General features: G+C 38.4%; 3 protein-coding genes across 4 annotated transcripts in view; 1 reads left to right on the plus strand and 2 right to left on the minus strand.

Annotated features, from left to right (window-relative positions):
• The window catches only part of LOC124281800 (phospholipid phosphatase 1-like), a 27,796-nt gene extending 21,142 nt beyond the window's left edge, over window positions 1-6,654 (minus strand). The window contains exon 1 of the mRNA XM_046717792.1: window positions 6,643-6,654. The gene's annotated coding sequence lies outside the window, so the exon portion shown is untranslated. The remainder of the gene's footprint in view (window positions 1-6,642) is intronic.
• The window catches only part of LOC124281802 (phospholipid phosphatase 3-like), an 11,970-nt gene extending 4,145 nt beyond the window's left edge, over window positions 1-7,825 (minus strand). The window contains exons 1-3 of the mRNA XM_046717794.1: window positions 7,740-7,825; window positions 3,911-4,062; window positions 465-763 (exon numbers count right to left, since the gene is read on the minus strand). Coding sequence (XP_046573750.1) covers window positions 465-763; window positions 3,911-4,062; window positions 7,740-7,797 — 509 coding nt within the window. The 5' untranslated portion in view covers window positions 7,798-7,825. The remainder of the gene's footprint in view (window positions 1-464; window positions 764-3,910; window positions 4,063-7,739) is intronic.
• Window positions 7,826-7,866: 41 nt separating this feature from the next.
• LOC124281808 (single-stranded DNA-binding protein, mitochondrial-like) lies at window positions 7,867-18,605 on the plus strand. Of its 2 annotated transcripts, none has more exons than XM_046717803.1 (6): window positions 7,867-8,009; window positions 12,211-12,304; window positions 13,210-13,329; window positions 14,407-14,494; window positions 15,360-15,448; window positions 16,074-18,605. In XM_046717803.1, exons 1-6 carry the CDS (start codon window positions 7,986-7,988, stop codon window positions 16,121-16,123), a joined length of 465 nt encoding a protein of 154 aa, XP_046573759.1. In that variant the 5' UTR covers window positions 7,867-7,985; the 3' UTR covers window positions 16,124-18,605. The 2 variants fall into 2 exon arrangements, with proteins under 2 accessions (XP_046573759.1, XP_046573757.1); XM_046717801.1 differs by lacking the exon at window positions 7,867-8,009 and adding an exon at window positions 8,010-8,097.
• The last annotated feature ends 1,053 nt before the right edge of the window (window positions 18,606-19,658 follow it).

Raw genomic sequence — 19,658 nt, forward strand, 5'->3', positions numbered from 1 at the left:
ATTTGTAACCCAATATTGTACTTTTATTTTATATGTTCGTATTCTCAAAAAATAAACAAGGTAAATTCGAAATAATTGCTGTCATCAATATAATGTGCCATGAGCTTCATGAAGTGGCTACCAGCGGACCTCATGGCACAGGGCTCGTACTGATCTTTGGGCTCTAAATTCAAGCACGTTTAGGCACATATTTTAGGAAAAAACATTGGTTTCAAAGACCACCATTATGCATAATAAACATGAAGTTGAGTACAACTCTACATCAGCAAGGGACATCAGTGTCACAGATTAACGCTTTTTTGAGGAACTGTCAGTAAAATTCCAGCACTTTGATAGTGAAATTGCAGATTCAAGAACTTTTCATGATGCATGGGTAAATATGTGCATTTTTCAAATCTATGAAAATCCTTTGCCAGCACAGAATTTTAATTTGTTCTTACAAACAGCCCAGTGCATATTCTCACCTAGCTTCTTCAATGGCCTTGACATCACTCCCAGTGCAGACATCTTCGGTGATGTAACGATTCCCGTCAGAGCAGTTTATCCTTACCCAATCCGGCTGGCAGATGGCAAAGAAATGAGGCCGCAATCTTCCTACGGCATACTTGGGGATGTTTGTGGTCAAATGAGTGACCGCAGCACCAAAGAAGAAAGGCACCAGATAATCAAAACTCTGCTTGACCATTTTCAACAGCATTCCATTCTCTTGGGTGTCAGTCTTCTCCTTATTCTTGTAAACCAGGAAGGATTCTATGCCAATGATCTGAAAGTTGATTGCAAGTAAATGAGATGGTTTTTTACGATATAGTTATCCTTATGGCACTACATAGCTTCACAATTCAATCAAGAAACTCAGTCCAGGCCTCATGTACTTACTGAGTTCATGTTGTTGTTTTAACCTAAAGTTACGAAATTCAAATCTTGTACTCCCACTTCTACTCGAACATGTTGAAGATCTGAGGACACCCCTGTGTTAGCACCCTCCTACCCAGAGTTCCATGCGGCAAGCCAGCATAGTACCTCTGCCACAGGCCAGAAAATGTGACGATTCGTCACATCTTGCACCGTCCATGCAATATAATGTACAGTTTATTTTTATTCTTTTATTTTTGACGAGTCTACACATCTAACTAAACATCTTTAAAAGAATGAATTAGTTTCACTGAGAAAATATCCACAAAAATATGTGTAATACTATTTTGATTTGCGTAGCGATCCTTTGTTTACATAGGTTATATGGCTCCACGTGCTGTCATCAAAGCCGACGGAGAGCAAACGATGCAGCCAGTTTGCTATCTAAATATGTACTGTCATAGGCCTAACTGTCGCAGTTGTGGAAGAATATATATGTAACAATGTAAAACATTATGAAGAGAGCCTGTGGCAAATTAGCCTGTGGCAGTGATGTTAAGTTAAGTCATCGCTGTGCCGGAGTGTGCTGTGTTAGGTGAACTGTGAGCAAACTTTGATGACCAGTCTACAGAAGATGTTCAGGAAACAGAATGTATACAATATCAACAACAAAATAATCACGTAATGTCGATTAGGTTTCCTGCGTTTTCAGCAAAGATGAGAAATATTTACATCAACTAAGAAATTAAAGCATACATCCATCTGGTTCAGAGAAGGCTGCTTAAGGAAAGAGGGTGATGACAGCTAGAAACCGATGAGGATGCAGCCAGGAGAAACTACCAGAGAGTTTTTGAAAGATAGGACAAGTTTTTATTGACAGACAGGATTGCACCTATCATCTGGACTGCGACAAAGGCGGTGTTTTCTTGAATGAGGCTGACAACCAGGCAGGAACACCTTGTGTAGACTCACAACCCAATGTCAACTGCAATGCCAATCAACACAGATAGGTGTGAGTGAGTTTAGTTTTACGCCACTTTTAGCAGTATTCCAGCAATAGCACAGCGGGGAAAAACAGGAACATTTCCTTTTACCCGGTACACATTGTACCCATGAGGGGAATCAAACCTGGGTCTTTGGAGTGAGGAGAAAATGCTTTTACCACTAGGCTACCCCATCGCCCCACAGAGATAGGAAAGCAGTCCAGCCTTGAGTGGCAACCAGTCTAAGTAAACTTAGGCAAAGTATTATTCGTTACACTGCTATACTGAGTCTAACAAAACCTAGTAGAAGGTCGCGTCAGCTAACCTTTTGGACTGACCAATCTGAATACAGCTTACCAAATCGTGAAAGTTAACAATCGCACATACCGCTTGAACCTTTACCTCAAAAACTCGAACGATTCAGAATGCTATTTTCCGCACGATCGCTTCTGAGTGATACACGCAATGAGTAAACAGTTGCTAAAATAGCATTTTTGTCAATATTCAAGGATGTCATCTTGCTAAAATATAAGCAAATAGTAACCATGTCATTAGAAACCCATAAGCGTATATACTGCAGGTCAAATATCTGTGTTTTATGCAGATTTTCGTTTGTTTATAGATCAGTGTCAGCGACCAGGGAAGAGAAAATCCCAAAACCGTTTTGTAAGTCCCGCTGAACCCTAACAAGTAGACGTTGTCTGATTGATTAAATCCGTTCGGCTGTCTCGCGTTTGATTGGACGGTCATAGGTCGCTCAAAGGTTAGCTGACACAACCTTCTACTAGGTTTTGTTAGACTCAGTATAGCAGTGTAACGAATAATACTGAGCCTAAGTTTACTTAGACTGGAGTGACAACAAAATTGACTACAACAAGGTCTTGTCTACAATGTGTTGGAACTGGAAGATGAACAGTTTAAAGAATAAGCTCAATCATAAAAATTCAAGGATTTTTGCAGTGATCATGGATTTGTTGGTGACCTAGAGATATGGAACAACCACACTATCGAAAGCATGGACACTATGTTCCCTGAGTGCAGAGTTCCCACAAACAATAGAGAGTTTAATTACCTAGGGGTGTGTCTGCTGTGTTCATAACTAATTAACTTCCTTATAACATGATCTGTGCTGCATTACTACTGACTATAGAGACACACAATAAACCAGGAAGCTGTGTTAATGATTATAGAGGTATATCTTTCATGGATATTTTTGGAAGCTGTTATTTTCCTGTATTCTAAATGCACATTTGAAATGTTTTCCTTATGTCTTTAACAGTATAGCTGTGGCACATTCAGGATTTACTGAAGGCTATTGCTATTGTGATATTCCTCAAGAAGTCGCTAAGTTCGTTAAAGAAGCAGTGATGTTTAATGTGATGTAAATATTAGAGGTGTCCGCGATACACCAATCTCCGCGATCACGATCATTATCCGCGATTTTAAGGTCCGCGATCGATCATTATGCGCGATACATAATTATCAGCGCCTTTTCATAGCATTACCTTACCGACAGCGTCTGGCGCTTCGCTGATTGGTCCATCAAAATAGTCTAGCCAATCACAAAGCTGTTAGTTTCCAACTTATTTTTAAGTAAAGCTAGCTACATCTATTTGCTCTTGATAATTAGCATAAATCCTAATCAATTGCCTCATTCAGTCATTGCCATTTATACATATTGCAAAAGCCTTGTACAAGGGCTGGTGGCCTATAAAGTAGAAATAAACTTACTATAATGTATTAGATGAATTTTTTGCATTGTTCAGAGAGAGAGAGAGAGTTTAACCAATTACCATGATTACTCTACACCTGATGGCCTATAAAGTAGAAATAAACTTACTATAATGTATTAAATGAATTTTTCGCATTGTTCAGAGAGAGAGAGAGTTTAACCAATTACCATGATTACTCTACACCTGATGGCCTATAAAGTAGAAATAAACTTACTATAATGTATTAGATGAATTTTTTGCATTGTTCAGAGAGAGAGAAAGAGTTTAACCAATTACCATGATTACTCTACACCTGTTCAATGCCTGATTGAAGAACTAAACATGCTAAAAGCAGTTACTCACAAAGGCTGAAGGCAGAAGGAAGCCCACACAGTACAAAGCTGCAGCGCTGATGGTTCCAGTTTTGTAGGGGTGCATCAGGCTTTGATCATCGCAGAAGAATCCTCGATGAAATGGCACTCCGACTTGCCGAAGAGTGATCGACAGCGCTGCAACTGTAAATAGACATGGTAAATATAAGTCAATGAGTTTGGGTTTAACACCATTTGGAAAAGTTTTTTCATCTTTAACAGGCAACAAACTATTAAATATAAATATGGTCAACATAGTTAATCAAGTTACATATTTTAGCACGGTATATTTATGCTTCATCATGTACAATAACAAAATAGTTTTACTTCTACTATGTCAACTCGTAACCATTTTGATTTTTTGGGTGTCAAGTCACATCTTTGACATTCTTGTAAGGAGTCTGTGATACAATGACTGTAAATTGTTGACAAGCCAGCTAACATGTTTAAGTTAACTTAGAACCAAACACCTGGGATTAACATCAGGCAGGAATGGCCTCCACAGACTAATTATATACTAGTCATAGTATCTGTGTCCTATTTAGAAAATAAAGTTTGGAAATGATTTGGACAAGACAAACTCTCTGAAAACTAACAACATCTCAATAGTGTTGTGACAGGTATTTCAAACATTCTAAAAATAATAACATCTTCCATTTTTAATTCTAACAATATGCACACAACATTACAGTCCCGTCATTAGTTTGTCAACATCTTTGAGTTACAAGAAAGAACTGCACCATAACCACGGTAACAGACATTTTCTTGACATGATATAGGAAATATACAATGTTGACAGAAGAAAGTAATCTCTTGATCATGTTGATATACATACAAGTTTTTTCAAGAACAATTTCATTTAGTGAATTCTGTTTTAAATTTGAAATCTTTGTAAATCTGACCTACTCCACTGCTAACCAGTCAGTTTGTAAAGGTTTTACTTAAATATAATCAGCATGACCAAGTTTAAAAATTACCATGCTTACAATATGTACAAGCCTTGCACTAACATCACATGCCTGTTCTAACCTGTCTATTCATCCCAACACAGCAGGCATGGTGGGATAGCAAACTTAACACATCGCTTTATCATGGCAAATACCTGGCAAACACATGAGTTCAAGTGTTTACCCTTGTCTATATTTATTGCAGGATAAATATTAAAGTAGGCCACTTCATTCACTTCAAGTACCCTTGTTTATTTTTTTTCTTCTGCTCCTGTATGGTACACTATTATTGTACATAGTACCATATTAGTTCAGCAAAGAGTCCAAAATCAAAAGATTTTACTGCTAATTTCTAAAATCAACTTTATTTACAGGGTGCATGGGTACAATGTGTGGAAGCACATTTCTGGTGTTCCCCGCCATGATGTTGCTGGAATATTGCTAAAAGCGGCGTAAAACCAAACTCAGTCAGTCAGTCAGTCAGTCTCTCTGTATATATGGCAATGCCTAAATGAGGCAGTTGATTAGGCTTTATGCTAATTATCAAGAGCATATTTACATCATATTAAACATCACCGCTTATTTAATGAACTTTGCAACTTCTTGAGGAATTTGACGCGCCAAGGCTATCTGCGACACAGCCCAACTCCAAGATGAGATCGACCACCTCAAAACAACCTTCATCACCCTCAACGGATATCCCAAACAACTTGTAGAGCAGACCGTAGCCACAATCCTCCATCAACAAAATGACCGTCCACCCAAACCCGAACCAGCTCCCATCCGGATCAACATTCCCTACCATGGCCAGATTAGTCATCACATCAGCTGACTTCTTTTTCTTAGAAAAACTGCCAGTGTAGATGTGACATTTTATTCTGATAAAACTTTGAAATCAACTTGAGAGCGAATGGAAGAGATGGCATCAACCAGACCAAACCCAATCACAGAGGATGCATCTACAAAATTTGTTGTGATTGTGGAAGCAGTTATATTGTAGAAACTTTCCAGCCGTTCAACATAAGGCTAAAAAGAACATAAAACTTCAGTTGAAAAATCTGATCTCAAATCTGCTCTCTCGGAACACATCGTCAAAAATCCAAATCTCTCTATCAACTGGCAACACACTGCTATCCTGGCTTCCAACATCAGTAATTGGCGCAAAAGAAAACTTCTTGAATCAATCAACATAAGAAGATTAGAACCCGAGATCAACAGGTATCAAGGGGTTTACCTCCCTAGCGCCTTGTGCATCATCATAGACTCTCAAACCACTCTGCTGTGTAAACATACTCTTGTACTTATTGTAAAAACATACCCTATCATTGTATTCTTCTCTTTCATCTCACTGCATTGTTTGTACATACTTAATTATATCTCCTTCCCCCCTTGCGCTTGTATATACTTATTTACATATCTGGCTTCCTGTACATCAATATATATAACTGTATTGTTCACTATGATCATTATCCACCTGACGAAGGGGCAAGAACTAGCCCAGAAACGTTGTGTAAAATAAATCAAGAAGTTGTTATCCATATGATTTGTCTTATATTATTACTCATGTTAATGTGTACAACAAGGACTGGTCGGCCCGGAGTCAGTATAATGTGTCTGAGTGGGGTATTCATGCTTCACTGCGGCATGGTATCTCAGTGGGCTAGCACTATAAAACCAGCTTAAGTCTGGGCTAGTACAAGCAGCCGCACATACACATACACACGCATGCATGTCGTCATATGAGCAAAATATCCTCAAGCACCCAATTTCACCTCACCTATCTCTCTCTTACTGCATGAGGGCATGTTTCGTATCACAGCATCTATTCACGGAAGTCCACACCCCTTGTTTATTTGTTTATGAATGTAGGTGTTGGCTAAGGTTTTAGGTCACCACAAACTACATTCATGCTGTGTGACACTCCAGAACTCAGCTGTAAACACATATGGAGACATCAGCAGTATTTCAAGTGGATCAAAGATTCAACACACAGCAAGGATTTATCTAGATTACCCAAAGTCGATGTCAAACACCATGTTACATAGTTTATATCACTGATGTTGTAGTGGTGACTAATACGTCAGAGGTGACTTTTATAAATCCCGAACATGCTTAGTAACCTACTGATCATGAAGAGACCAAAGGGTGATATTACCATGATTACTGATAAGATAGAGACAGTATTATAAGCATATTTAATATAATGTGCTTCCAGGGCTTAACAAGTTCCTTGTGCATACTATAATAATCATTCTAATGAACATGTTTAGCATTGTCATTTGAATTGAAGTGTGACAGCTTGGAGAAGACATTTGACCCTACATCTTACTACTATTGTTAGAAATACTTTGGATTAATTTTTAATGAGCAACTATGGGGAGCAACTATGGGGCCCAACTATGTATGTACAAAACAGTGAAACTGCTATCAGTTTATGCCAATCTGCTGTTTGAGCTCGAATCTACTCTATACAGCGAATGCATTCGTAGCTCGTGGCATGAGCTGAGCTGAGGACATACTATGTTCTTGATAAGTTCCATATGGCTCTCGTTAAACATGAATTTATTGTCTGACTGTTATGTATTTTGTAACTCCTGGGCGTCTGCTGAAACCGTTTCTGAACACATCCCGATGAAAGCCTTTCCCTTGTAACCACGTTAACCACTGTTAAGAGTGTTCTTATGGTTCTCCCACAACAAGAGGATTCTGCATAAGTGCATTCACTGAAGAGTACTAGTGAAGTCAAAGACAGGTGGCACTTCCGCATAATCTGGTAGTTCTACCCTCGCTCAAGTATCATGTACCGCTCACTTTGAAAACATATACCTGCTAATCTAGCAACAAATGGATAAGTAGTTAAACTTTTGTACTCACTCAGAATTATCAGCAAAATATCCACAACCAGCTTCACAATCCATCTTGTGTCAGCCATGGCTCAAGTCTTTTTGGTGTTAGTGAAAACAAACTAGAGTGACCTCCCTTTATTCTATTGCCGCGCACCTGTCAATTTTAACCGGAAGCACGTGCGGCACCATCAAAACGAAAACAAGCTATCGCCGAAACTATCTACAGCTACAGGGAACATATCTTTGTCAGAGTCGCCGCTCGCATTGTTCAAGAATGCTGCGTAGTCTCACAAGCCGGGTACTTTTTAAATTTGTTTTGAGTATTGCGTGACATGGTTGGAGCAGTGCTCTGGACTAAGCTCAAAACACTCGTTAGTTCATCAACTGTTTTAAATAATTTATGGCCCCCAAGTTGATTGAATTCAGGATGGTTTTTTATATGTCGGTGCTCATTGGGACCATCATATTCCTTGGTTGATAAACTGCAGAAAAATGTATGTTTTGTGGAGATGTACTCCAAAAATACTGTCGGAAATAGAAAAAAAACCCTGTTTTTTCGTATTATATCTACAGTTTAAGTAGTTAACATGTGAAAGTATGAAATATCTGTTAAACCAAGTTCGGCCTAACTACAGTCTCAATGGTAGGGAGATAGAAAATGTAGAAAAAGGACTTTACTGAGGAGAGATTAGTGCAGAAATGAGCAAAGCGACTTATTTGGAACAGACCATGGCTTTATGCAAATTAGTGTGCGATGATAGTGTATTATAAAGGACACTTTTTAAATTCCCATTTTAAATTATACTTGGCTTCAATATAAATGATAGTTGACGTACAACATAATAAGTTTAATACTGAAACTATTAAGGATGTAGCTACCACGGAGTCTCACTATCACTATAAAAGAAACAGGTAAGAGGGGGTCGTCACAAAAGCAAAACCACAACGGGTGTCGCAGACGGTGGTTGGGGTCGGGCTGGGGGATAGAGATATAGAGAATCTCACCCAAGTGTCTTCTGATATCAATTATATCAACACAAGTTGATAAAGTTACAAATATCCGAGGCTTGCCGAGGATATTTTTACTTTATCAACGAGTGTTGATATATTTGATATCAGAAGACACGAGGGTGAGATTCTATTTATCATCCCAAATCACTCTTCATTAATTTTCAATGAAAAATGTACATCTCTGAACATGGTACTGCCATTAGACTTGCAGTGCAGCGATGTCATAGCATTGTGACGTCATCAAGTACATGACGTCATAGCATTGTCAGGGCATTGTACAAAATCTACTGTCAAAACGATATCTCCTAGGAGATATCGTTTGATCTCACACAAGCGATATCTCCTGTGGAACACAGTTTTGGATGATAAAAGATAAACCTTTAGGGGAATTAAACTGTGGAAGAAAACGGCATGTCATAACAATTTACAAATAATATCCAGTCCTGTCTATTTTCAGGTGGTCATGCCACTTATATATTTTGAGACATTTAATACGATGGCTGATTTAAGCTTTTCTCATGGGTATGGGTATCATCCTCTTTTACATATCTCAACGTAAACTTTATGAAAGAAAGACACGTAAGATGTTAATCAATATATGAGACATGTTCAACACACATGAAAAAGCATAAGATATCATTGAGATGACCCCTTGTGCCTGTATGCAGCACATGCATTTCATGCCAGGTGAGTCAACGGTCGTCATACCTGGCTGAAGCGACCTAATTGCCATCTATACTCTGATCTATTGTTTTCAGCAGCTATTCATATTTTTTCTAAGTTTTGCCCGATTTTCACGAGTAAACATGCTTTTCTGGATATCCTATTACGCATTCCACTGAATTCCCAGTTAGGCCGATGTGGGTTATTTCGACATATGCTATTTGCAATTGTGTAGATTTTAGGGATACATAGTAACAGCCTAAAACAGTTTTTTTTTCTATTTCCGACAGTACTTTAGTATTAATCTAATATCTCAATACTTCAGCATGTCATTGCAGCATATGTGCAATGCTGACTAAAGATGTTGATACTCTGTGTTTTCATACAACCAAGAAATGCATGTATACCATCATAATGACCATGTTCAACAAAATGTCAGGTGGAGGGGCCTTGTCATCAGATTATTATCCACAAACTGACAATATATTACTATGATTTCATCAATCATTCTGTCATTCCTGTTTGACAAGACAATGCATGCATGCAGGGCTCCAGATAATTTTTCAACATCAGGAGTACGTTCTCCTTATATTTCCAACAGAGGAGTACTGGAAAACCTTGTTGTTGCCTCTTTCGACCAGCAGAAGTTGCTAGTATCCAATTCTAACCCTGAATCCCAATCGAGGTCTGGACAAGAACATAAAATCATTAAAAAATAATGACTAAAGGGATCAGGTGGTCAGGCTCATTGACATTGTATCCCAATTGGGTAGATCGGTGCTCATGCTCTTGATCAATGGATTGTCAAATCATATACGTATAAACATGTTAAGCCAATTCATTATCTTATTCTACTTGAATATGGTGATTCATGTAATGATGGTGTCGAATGTGAGATTGTAGATATGCTTCAAATATAAATGGTTTTGGGTAAACAAGAAAAGTCCAGTACATTTACTTTAGAGTACTAGTTGGAATTACAGGAGTATCAGTAATCTTGTGTTTCGTTTCATATATGCACCACGACATTGCTACTCTTATGTAAACAGGTCAATAAACAATAAAACAATACTTTTAAAAACAAGAAGACAAAGTCATCAATATCCCCTGCAATGGCTAAATACTCTTCAAGAATATGTCTACGAGTTATGATTATGTCAAATGTTTTGGCATGTATATAGCTAAGTGGAAGGAGAGTACTGAAAGGTTTCAATGTTCTGCTCCAGAAAGGAGCACTACCACCAAATTCAGTTGAAGCCAACATTGTTGCCATGGAAACGTTAAAAAAAAATTTTATTCAGAAATCCAAAACTACAAAAAGGCACCAGTACCCCACCAGACCTATTGATGTGCCAAATTTGGTGAAGAATATTGAATGGTTTCAAAGTTCTGCTCCGGAAAAGAGCAATGACACCAATTTCAGTCTAAGTCAAACTTGTTGCCATGAAAATGCAAAAAAAACCATTTTATTCAGAAATCCAAAACTACCAAAAGACACCAGTTCACCACCAGATCTATCTATGTGCCAAGTTTGGTGAAGAAACATTGAACGGGTTTAGAGTTCTGCTTTGGAAAAGAGTACTACATGTACCACCAATTTCAGTCTAAGTCAAACTTGTTGCCATGGAAATGAAAAACTATTTTATTCAGGAATTTAAAACTACCAAAAGGCACCAGTAGACCACCAGATCTATCTATGTGCCAAATTTGGTGAAGACATATTGAACGGTTTTAGAGTTATGCTCCAGAAAAGACGGGCCGGTGGGGTAGTCTAGTGGTTAAAGCGTTGGCTCGTCGCGCCGAACACCCGGGTTCGAATCCCCACATGGGTACAATGAGTGAAGCCCATTTCTGGTGTCCCCCGCCGTGATATTGCTGGAATATTGCTAAAAGCGGCGTAAAACCAAACTCAGTCAGTCAGTCCAGAAAAGACAAATGTGCAAGGACGGTAGGACGGAGTCCATTTTTTATTCCCCTGCAAAACGGGGGATAAAAATACATCTGTAAATGATTCTTAGACCGTACACCATTGCTGTAGTGCGTATCTGCTACGTTTTCTAAATTATTTCCTACCTATTTTATATCCGTACATATGCCGATCTGATACGGCCCTTATCTGGAGCCCTGTGCATGGTAACTGTAACCATGGTAACTGTCTGTGCCAGTGTCATTGTCACTAGCACATTTTCACAGTTTCTTTTGTGTTGTTCTTCTGACTAACCAAACTTGAAGACAAAGAAATGTTACAAGGATTTTACTTAGGGACTGGAAGTGTAAGTCACAGAGCCCAGTTTGATAACATCTGAGTTAAGTATGTAACATAACATGCAAGTCACTATAGTTATTATTACATATTCCATACAAAAATGAAAATGTTATTTTAGATGTTTTTACTTGTCCTGTTGATCACAAATAACAGACCGCCTCCGTGGTGTAGTGGTTAGGGCGTCCGCCCGGAGAGGTTCAATCCCTGGCCGCGTATACCAAAAGATGTAAAATATGGTACTTGTTGGTCCCTGCTTAGCGCTCGGCATTGGTCGGCTCGAAGTCAGTATACTGAGTGAAGTGTTCATGCTTAACTGCAGCATGTTCATTCTGACAAGCAGCCACACATTCACACGCATGCATGTCATAATATGACCAAAATATTCTTAAGTCCGACGTTAAACCCCATTTCACCTCATCTTCCTCACAAACTCACTTAGTTAAAAAATCAGCATCAAGATATAATCCTGTCTAGTGTCATGCTCTTTATTGAAGTGACCTTTATGTGGTCAATAAGTCTACTAGCAGCTTCTTGTAGCAGATGTTTTTGCTATTTTCAGGTGTTTGTTCCCCTGTCTTGTCGTGTTGGCCAGCGGTACATGGCTGATTTCACTGGTAATGCCAGTGATGTGCAAGGAATGCGTTATGAAAAGAGTAAGTATAGGCATCAGTACTTGGACATAAGCATTCAGTGTGATCTGTAGTGTATGTGATTCACCTTGTTTACTGTCATCATTGACATGTTTTTAGTGGTGCGTGTTGATATTGCTGGAAACACATTGCTGAATCCTAATCCTTCTGTTTGTTACGAATGTCAAATTATGTTTTGAGAACACAAAGCTTTTTATTCTGATTATTTTACAAAACTTATTTGAAGAGATATTAAATAATTTACTAAGGGATGAACCTAGCTATGGGGTCTCTACAAGTTCCTCACAGAAAATATATTTTCATACAAGCAATAACCATCATGGTTATTTGATAGTGATTTTCTGGACCTTTCTTGTTTACCCAAAACCATTTATATTTGAAGCATATCTACAATCTCACATTCGACACCATCATGACACGAATCACCATATTCAAGTAGAATAAGATAATGAATTGGCTTAACATGTTTATGCGTATATGATTTGACAATCCATTGATCAAGAGCATGAGCACCGATCTACCCAATTGGGATACAACGTCAATGAGCCTGACCACCCGATCCCTTTAGTCATTATTTTTTAATGATTTTATGTTCTTGTCCAGACCTCGATTGGGATTCAGGGTTAGAATTGGATACTAGCAACTTCTGCTGGTCGAAAGAGGCAACAACATGGATTGCTTGGTCAAACTTGGTGACTTTGTTCTTTGTGTCTTCATCATTGGATTATCTTAGATTAATTGGATGGCTGCTGTCTTACAGCTTGACCTTAAACAACAAACAGCACATACATGATAGTCTCATGCATTGGTACACTAGTTTCTCCATGTCTTGATAGGGTATTGTCGCACTGTCTTATAGATAATGTCTGAGTCAACCCAATTGTTTATTTCTTTTTCGTTACTTTCAGGTGTGAATCAGATTAACCTTCTTGGGCGACTTGGACGAGATGCAGAGTTGAGGGGGTCAGCAGAGCATCCTGTTGTGGTCTTCTCCATGGCAACCAACTCTGTGTATACGAAACAAGATGGTAATCATTCCTCTTCTTCTTTGGATGCAGCATTGTTATTTTTGTTATGCTTCAATTTGTCTTTGTTCCTGTAAATGTATTCTCTCATCAATGCATATTAATTGTGATATTGACCAATATGAAGTAGCACATGTGGCTGTCCAGAGTTACTTCCCTTAGCTGTGCCATGATTCACGAGTTTCCATGATTATGGCCTGTTTGTCAGCACTCCTGATCTTGAGATTTCACGGAGATGGTCAGACTAACGCTAAGTCTCAGTAAATATATAATTTTTAAACTGAAAAGAAGATTTAAGAATTTTTAGACTTGCTTCATTTAGGGCTGTGAGACAGACTAGATACAACTCGCCTTGCATTACTTTGGCTTTTCTTCATATAAACTGGGGCGCTGTTATAGCTTGTATACAGCTCAAGGATGTGTTAACATCAGTCACTCTGTACACACATTTTTCACTACTCACCATTCTTTCTCAGTCACTCACTAGTAACCATTTCATTACTCACTAGTTTCATGCATTACTGGGGGCTGTGGATCGCGGGCCACTATCAGTTCTGTGGTGTCAGTGGTTAGAGCATCCGCCTGGCAGAGAGGCGGAAGGTCGCGGGTTCTATCCCGACCGCATCATACCAAAAGACGTTACAATATGGTACTTGTTGGTCTCTGCCTGGCTTTCGGCATTAATGGGTACACCAAAGGCCAAGGACTGGTCAGCTCGAGTCAACTATAATGTGTCTGAGTGCTTACAGTCATATTCCTTAATTGTTTCCCAATTTCACCTCACCTCACTGGGGGCTGTTTTTGGGGTAGCCTAGTGGTTAAAGCGTTTGCTTGTCTTGCCAAAGACCTGGGTTCGATTCCCCTTGCCAAAGACGTTGGCTTCACACACATATCTGGTGGTCCTCACTGTGATATTGCTGGAATATTGCTAAAAGCGGCATAAAAGTAAAATCATACTCACTCACTCACTCACTCACTCACTCATGCATTACTGACCGTTATCACTCTTTCACTGCTCTTCACTGCTATTCTCACTGATTCGCTCCTCTGTTATTGTAAGTCTCACTGTTACTGTTTCAGGTCAGACAGTGTCCCATGTAGACTGGCACAGGGTCAGTGTGTTTAAGCCTGGACTCAGAGAGAAGATCGCCGTTAACTTGAAGAAAGGGTATGCCTGGGTTGTTGCCCACAGTATAAATCACTGGATAATATAGTCCAGACTAGATCTGCCATTAGTACAACATTGACCTCTAATATATAGTAGCAACCTAATTCACTTGAGATTTGTCTCCCTTAGGTTCTAGGTTCTGCAGGTCATGGGTTAAAGTTCCACAGGTATTAGCCTTAGCTGTTCAGCACCATAAGCCTGCTTTTGAGGCTTTAAGAGGGCAGTATATATGTACTACTCAGTATATAGAACACCAAAACATGTTATATCACTATGGCTACTACTCAGGATATCATTAAGTTGGAGAACACTTGTCAAAAAGATGTTATATCACTATTATGGCTGGACCCTTGGACAAATTAAAATTTATCATTACAGATTAACCATTATCATTAAGAATTGATGTTCAGTAACACTTGCTGTTTATAAATTTTACGTGTGAGTCATTTCAATGCCAATTATAAGAGCTAAACAGGATCTCTGGGTCCTGAGAATTTTCAGTGGGTCAGACAGACATCTACTTTACATCCCGATGATCCCACCTTGAAATTTCATTTGTGAACATTGTAACGATGCTCATGTTGTTGATCCACTGGATTGTCTGGTCCTGGACTGTCTGGTCCAGACTTCGATTCATAGACTGCAGTCATATAGCTGGAATATTGCTGAGTGCGGGTAAAGCTCAACTCACTCACTCACTCTTTAACTTTTGAGTTCATAAACATTGGGGTTATGAAACTCCACAACGTTTTTTTCCTGAGTTTGACTGAAATTTGTTTAGTTTTGAGCTGACAACAGCTTTAGTCCGATGTTTAAACGTAATTACACATTGTTAATTTCTGTTTTATTCTTTTCCATGTTCCAGTGACCGAGTGTTTGTGACAGGAATGTTGCGATATGATGAATATGTGGATTCTAATGAAAATGTGCAGAGATCTTCCACAATCCTTGCCTGTGAGTATGAGTCTGTTGAACTGATTGATTTAGCTCAATGATCATGTAGTTTCTTAGGTTAAGTATCCAATACATGTAGGAGGGAATACCTGTTGTTTTGCATCATAATCAATGACTTCCCAGCTATCAAGACCACCTTTAACAACACACTCTGGGTTAGAATTACCTGCTGGATCACTGGATTGTATGGTTCGGACTTATTTACATTCAGCTGAGGGTAGCATTAAGCAGAAAACATACACACCCACTTAATCAAGAAACTTGTGGTAACAAACTAAATTGAACTATTGTCTTATAATACAGAAATATAGGGACTCAATAATGTTTGGAAATAATAAACAGTTGAATATTCCATGGGTCAAGGATGATGCTACTTGATATCTCTGTGATCTAAATCAGATGCCTCTAATCTCACAGTTGTCATAGGAGCCATCTTATGAGAGAGTCATGTTCTTTGAATCATATGGTTTCAGTGTTTGAAGTGGATGATTTTGAGTCATCACACCACCAAACTGTATCTCATACTCATGCTATTAGCCCTTGGTCTGCCAAGATTCCTTTGCAGAATGTTTCAATAAATAAAATATTTCTATATGTGAATGTCTGAACATGTTTCTTTTTCAAGCCGACGTTGTGAATCTGACCAAGAGGTACCTCGACTCAGAGGCTCAGTGACTGAAGGAGGGCGTTAGCTCAGCTGGACAACAGGACCACACTGAAAACATTAGACTTTAATGTTTCATTGTGACTGAAACTCTGGGGGCTTGTAGTAATATGATACTTACAAGTTTTTAAATCCTTGTAATATCTTTTAGAGCATTTAATAGTTTTAATATTGATGCTTGTTTCCAGAAACCTATTTGTGGTGGCCTTTATTTTTCCATAAAGATCTGCATTTGTTTACTGGATCAAACAACCATATGTGTTCTACTTTACAGATTAAATAAAAGGTCTGATGTGCAGGTACATGTTGGGCTTTTGAAATATTTCTGTGTTACCAGAGACAAAGAAAATGAATGTACATTTTTGTTTGTTATTGATGCCATTGTTTGTTTATGTTGCCATTGTTTGTTTACTAACCTGTTGACATACGTTTGTCATTGTGTTATTTTTAGGAAAATGCACTTGATGTCTTTAATTGTCTGATGAAACATTTAACAGTAAAGGGGTCAATTAATGAGGAATAAGCTTCAGCATGTATTGAAAGTCTAGAGTGTTGATTGATCTAGAATTCTTGTCCAATATCACCGACCGAACATCCATGCTGGGCTATTCTGAAGAAACATTGTGCTATAAAAATTTAGTTGTGGCCAAAGTGTCCTTTGTTTTATGTATGTACATGTAGTATAAAAACTCTTTCCTCCTTCCTGTTTTATGAAATTTGCATGGTACAGTCCAGTATTTGCAATATGTATGCCGGTAATGTGCCATATTTTAAAATATTTGTGTATATCTAAACAAGGTCAGGAAGGAACTAATGAAGGTCAAAATAATGAAATTATAACAAGAATGAAGGCTAACACAAAATATGGACCGAAATCGCAAATAAGGAAACATTTGTAACAACTGTTGTATAACTGGTCTCATACAATCTGCTCAGGATAACCCTGATGCTGTTGGCTACCTATTGGCTTACCCCTCTTGTCACCCATATACGTATTTGGAATAAGATGTAATACGCCTGTTGTTACCTTTCTCTTATTGCTGTTTTGATGGATATTTTCTGACTTAAACAAGTGTTTTGTTGGAAAAGGGAAGTTTCGCGATCAGCAATTTGACAAAAAAACTACAGAAATTACATTTGGTCCTGTAATCCCTGACCCAACTCTAGTGTCTATACCTGAAATCATATTGTTAAGGAATTTCTTGACTTTTGTAGAAGTCAACTCATCCATACTCATTATATTTGGGTTGTACCTCTAGTCACTGACTTTCACAATGAAACTAAATAGAGATTTTGAGTATCATGTTACAGAAATATGATCTTTAGTGTTTTCTTAGTACATATTCAGTGAGCAAGTTAATGTTTAATGTTCATCAGCAATATCTTAACATATATTGATCATGTTGACTATAGGTTCAGCAAATGCTTCATGCACTCACTTTAGTCATTACTCAATAACTTTGATTATGGAAAATTTAAATGGAGGAAAAGATATTTTATGGAGATAGTGTTTGAGCCTTAGTATTGATACATAGCTAGTACTGAAATATAAATATTAAATTGTATTATTATGTGTATTTTGTTGAGAGGATGTACAAGACATGACGGTAGAGACAATACTGCATTGAAATAGGCTGTATTGGTTCCCGGTTCCTAAACCAGTAATCTTTCCCTGTTTGTTATGAGGACCTCTTGCATCCTCTAACACTATGTATAGTCTCCATTCTATTAAAACCCATTCAGCACGGTTGCTTCATGTTGGAAGTGAGGTCAGCACCTCAGTCATATAGCATTTCTCTCGAACATATGACTTATTTCATTGGCTGGCGGTTCTGAGCATTTCATTTGAATCGTGCTTAAAATATAATTGTGGTAGTAGATGTAATCTGGCTGGTTATTAAAATAAAACAAATATAATAAACTGAATTACGAAGGATAGGTCAGAGTGATGTACTGGACTTGTGAGATGTCATATTCAGAGGCAGTGATGTTAGCCTTCCGATCAGATTTATGGGTATTTAGAAGTTACAAGAATGTATGTATTGTAATGGAAATAAGTATGAGAATTATTCTGTCACATGCAATATTGTTTTGAGTGAAGGTTAGATGTGGATGTATGACAGACAATGTTTGGCCAAGTTTTCCAAGCAAGTGGCTAGCCTGTGGGATAGCTATATTGCAGTTGCTATGATAATGATAACAATATTCTCATATATGTTACCGAACATTCTGAAATAATGAGTGCTATAAGAGTCTTATGGTTTTATAGTTTACCATATTGGGTAACTTGATGTGAATAGGTTGAAAAACAAAATCTGTACAAGACAGCTGAACTTTGAAGGCATATTGACATGCGTTATGGCCAGACAAGCCTTTATGTGAAGCATGATGCGAGTGGAATAGGCTGTGTGATGTGTGAATAAAGAGTGTTTATATGGTTGGTGATGTTACAATTGACATGTATTTGTAGAATAAATAAAGAATTTATTCTAATGTGTTTTTGTTGTTATGGTTGGATAACAGTATGAAAATGAACCATAAAACGTACTTGCTGGAGTGAGTGAGGTGGGTTTACACACAGCTTTCAGAAATATTACAGGGCACCACCAAGAAATTGTCTTCACAGTTGGGGAATCAAACAGCCTGACCAGCAAAAGCATTTCTAATGAGTGAGTGAGTTTATTTTTAGGCTGCACTCAGCAATATTCCAGCTGTATGTCGGCAGTCTGTAAATAATTAAGTCTGGACCAGATAATCCAGTGATCAATAACATGAGCATCGATCTACGCAATTGGGATACAGTCACATGTGTCAACCAAGTCAGGGAGCCTGACAACCCTATAGTCGCCTCAAACGACAGGCACAGGAGAGAGAGAGTGCTGGAATAGGGATGGCATATACATCGGAAAGTTCACCTGTCTCAACAGACACTTGCGACATACATACTGGCGGAGGTAGCTGGTACACAATGTCCTTTCCTTCAACATCGATTTCGGAACTGCAGGTGTAGTGACATTTTATCGAAAACAGTTTGTAGTTCACCCAAAGTCACATACCATTTGAGGTTTTCCCATGCTTCTTTGTCATTCATTTTCATTAACTTTTCGACAGCCCAGTAACCTACCAAATCCATACTTGTAAAGGTGGTACATTATCTTCCAATCAACATTATTGTGCGAACGCGCCAATTAAGTGAAGAGTACAAAAGTTCGGAGTCGATATTTTGCAGTTCGAGTCAATGAATCACAGCTCCTCGTACAACTCGCATACACTTTGCAGGCAATCCCGGGATTTACGAGTGAGTGAGTTTATTTTTACGCCGCACTCATCAATATTCCAGCTACATGGCGGCCTTCTGTAAATAATGTAGTGTGGACCAGACAATCCAGGGATCATCAGCATGAGCATCGATCTACGCAATTGGGATACGATGACACGTGTCAACCAAGTGAGCGAGCGTGACCACCCGATCCCGTTAGTCGTCTCTCACTACAAGCATGGGTTACGGAAGATCAATTCTAACACGAATCATCAGGGTCGCGAAAA

The sequence above is a fragment of the Haliotis rubra genome, unplaced genomic scaffold (genome assembly GCF_003918875.1).
Source record: "Haliotis rubra isolate DU_JTF1 unplaced genomic scaffold, ASM391887v1 Scf29, whole genome shotgun sequence".
In the NCBI taxonomy this organism is placed as follows: domain Eukaryota; kingdom Metazoa; phylum Mollusca; class Gastropoda; order Lepetellida; family Haliotidae; genus Haliotis; species Haliotis rubra.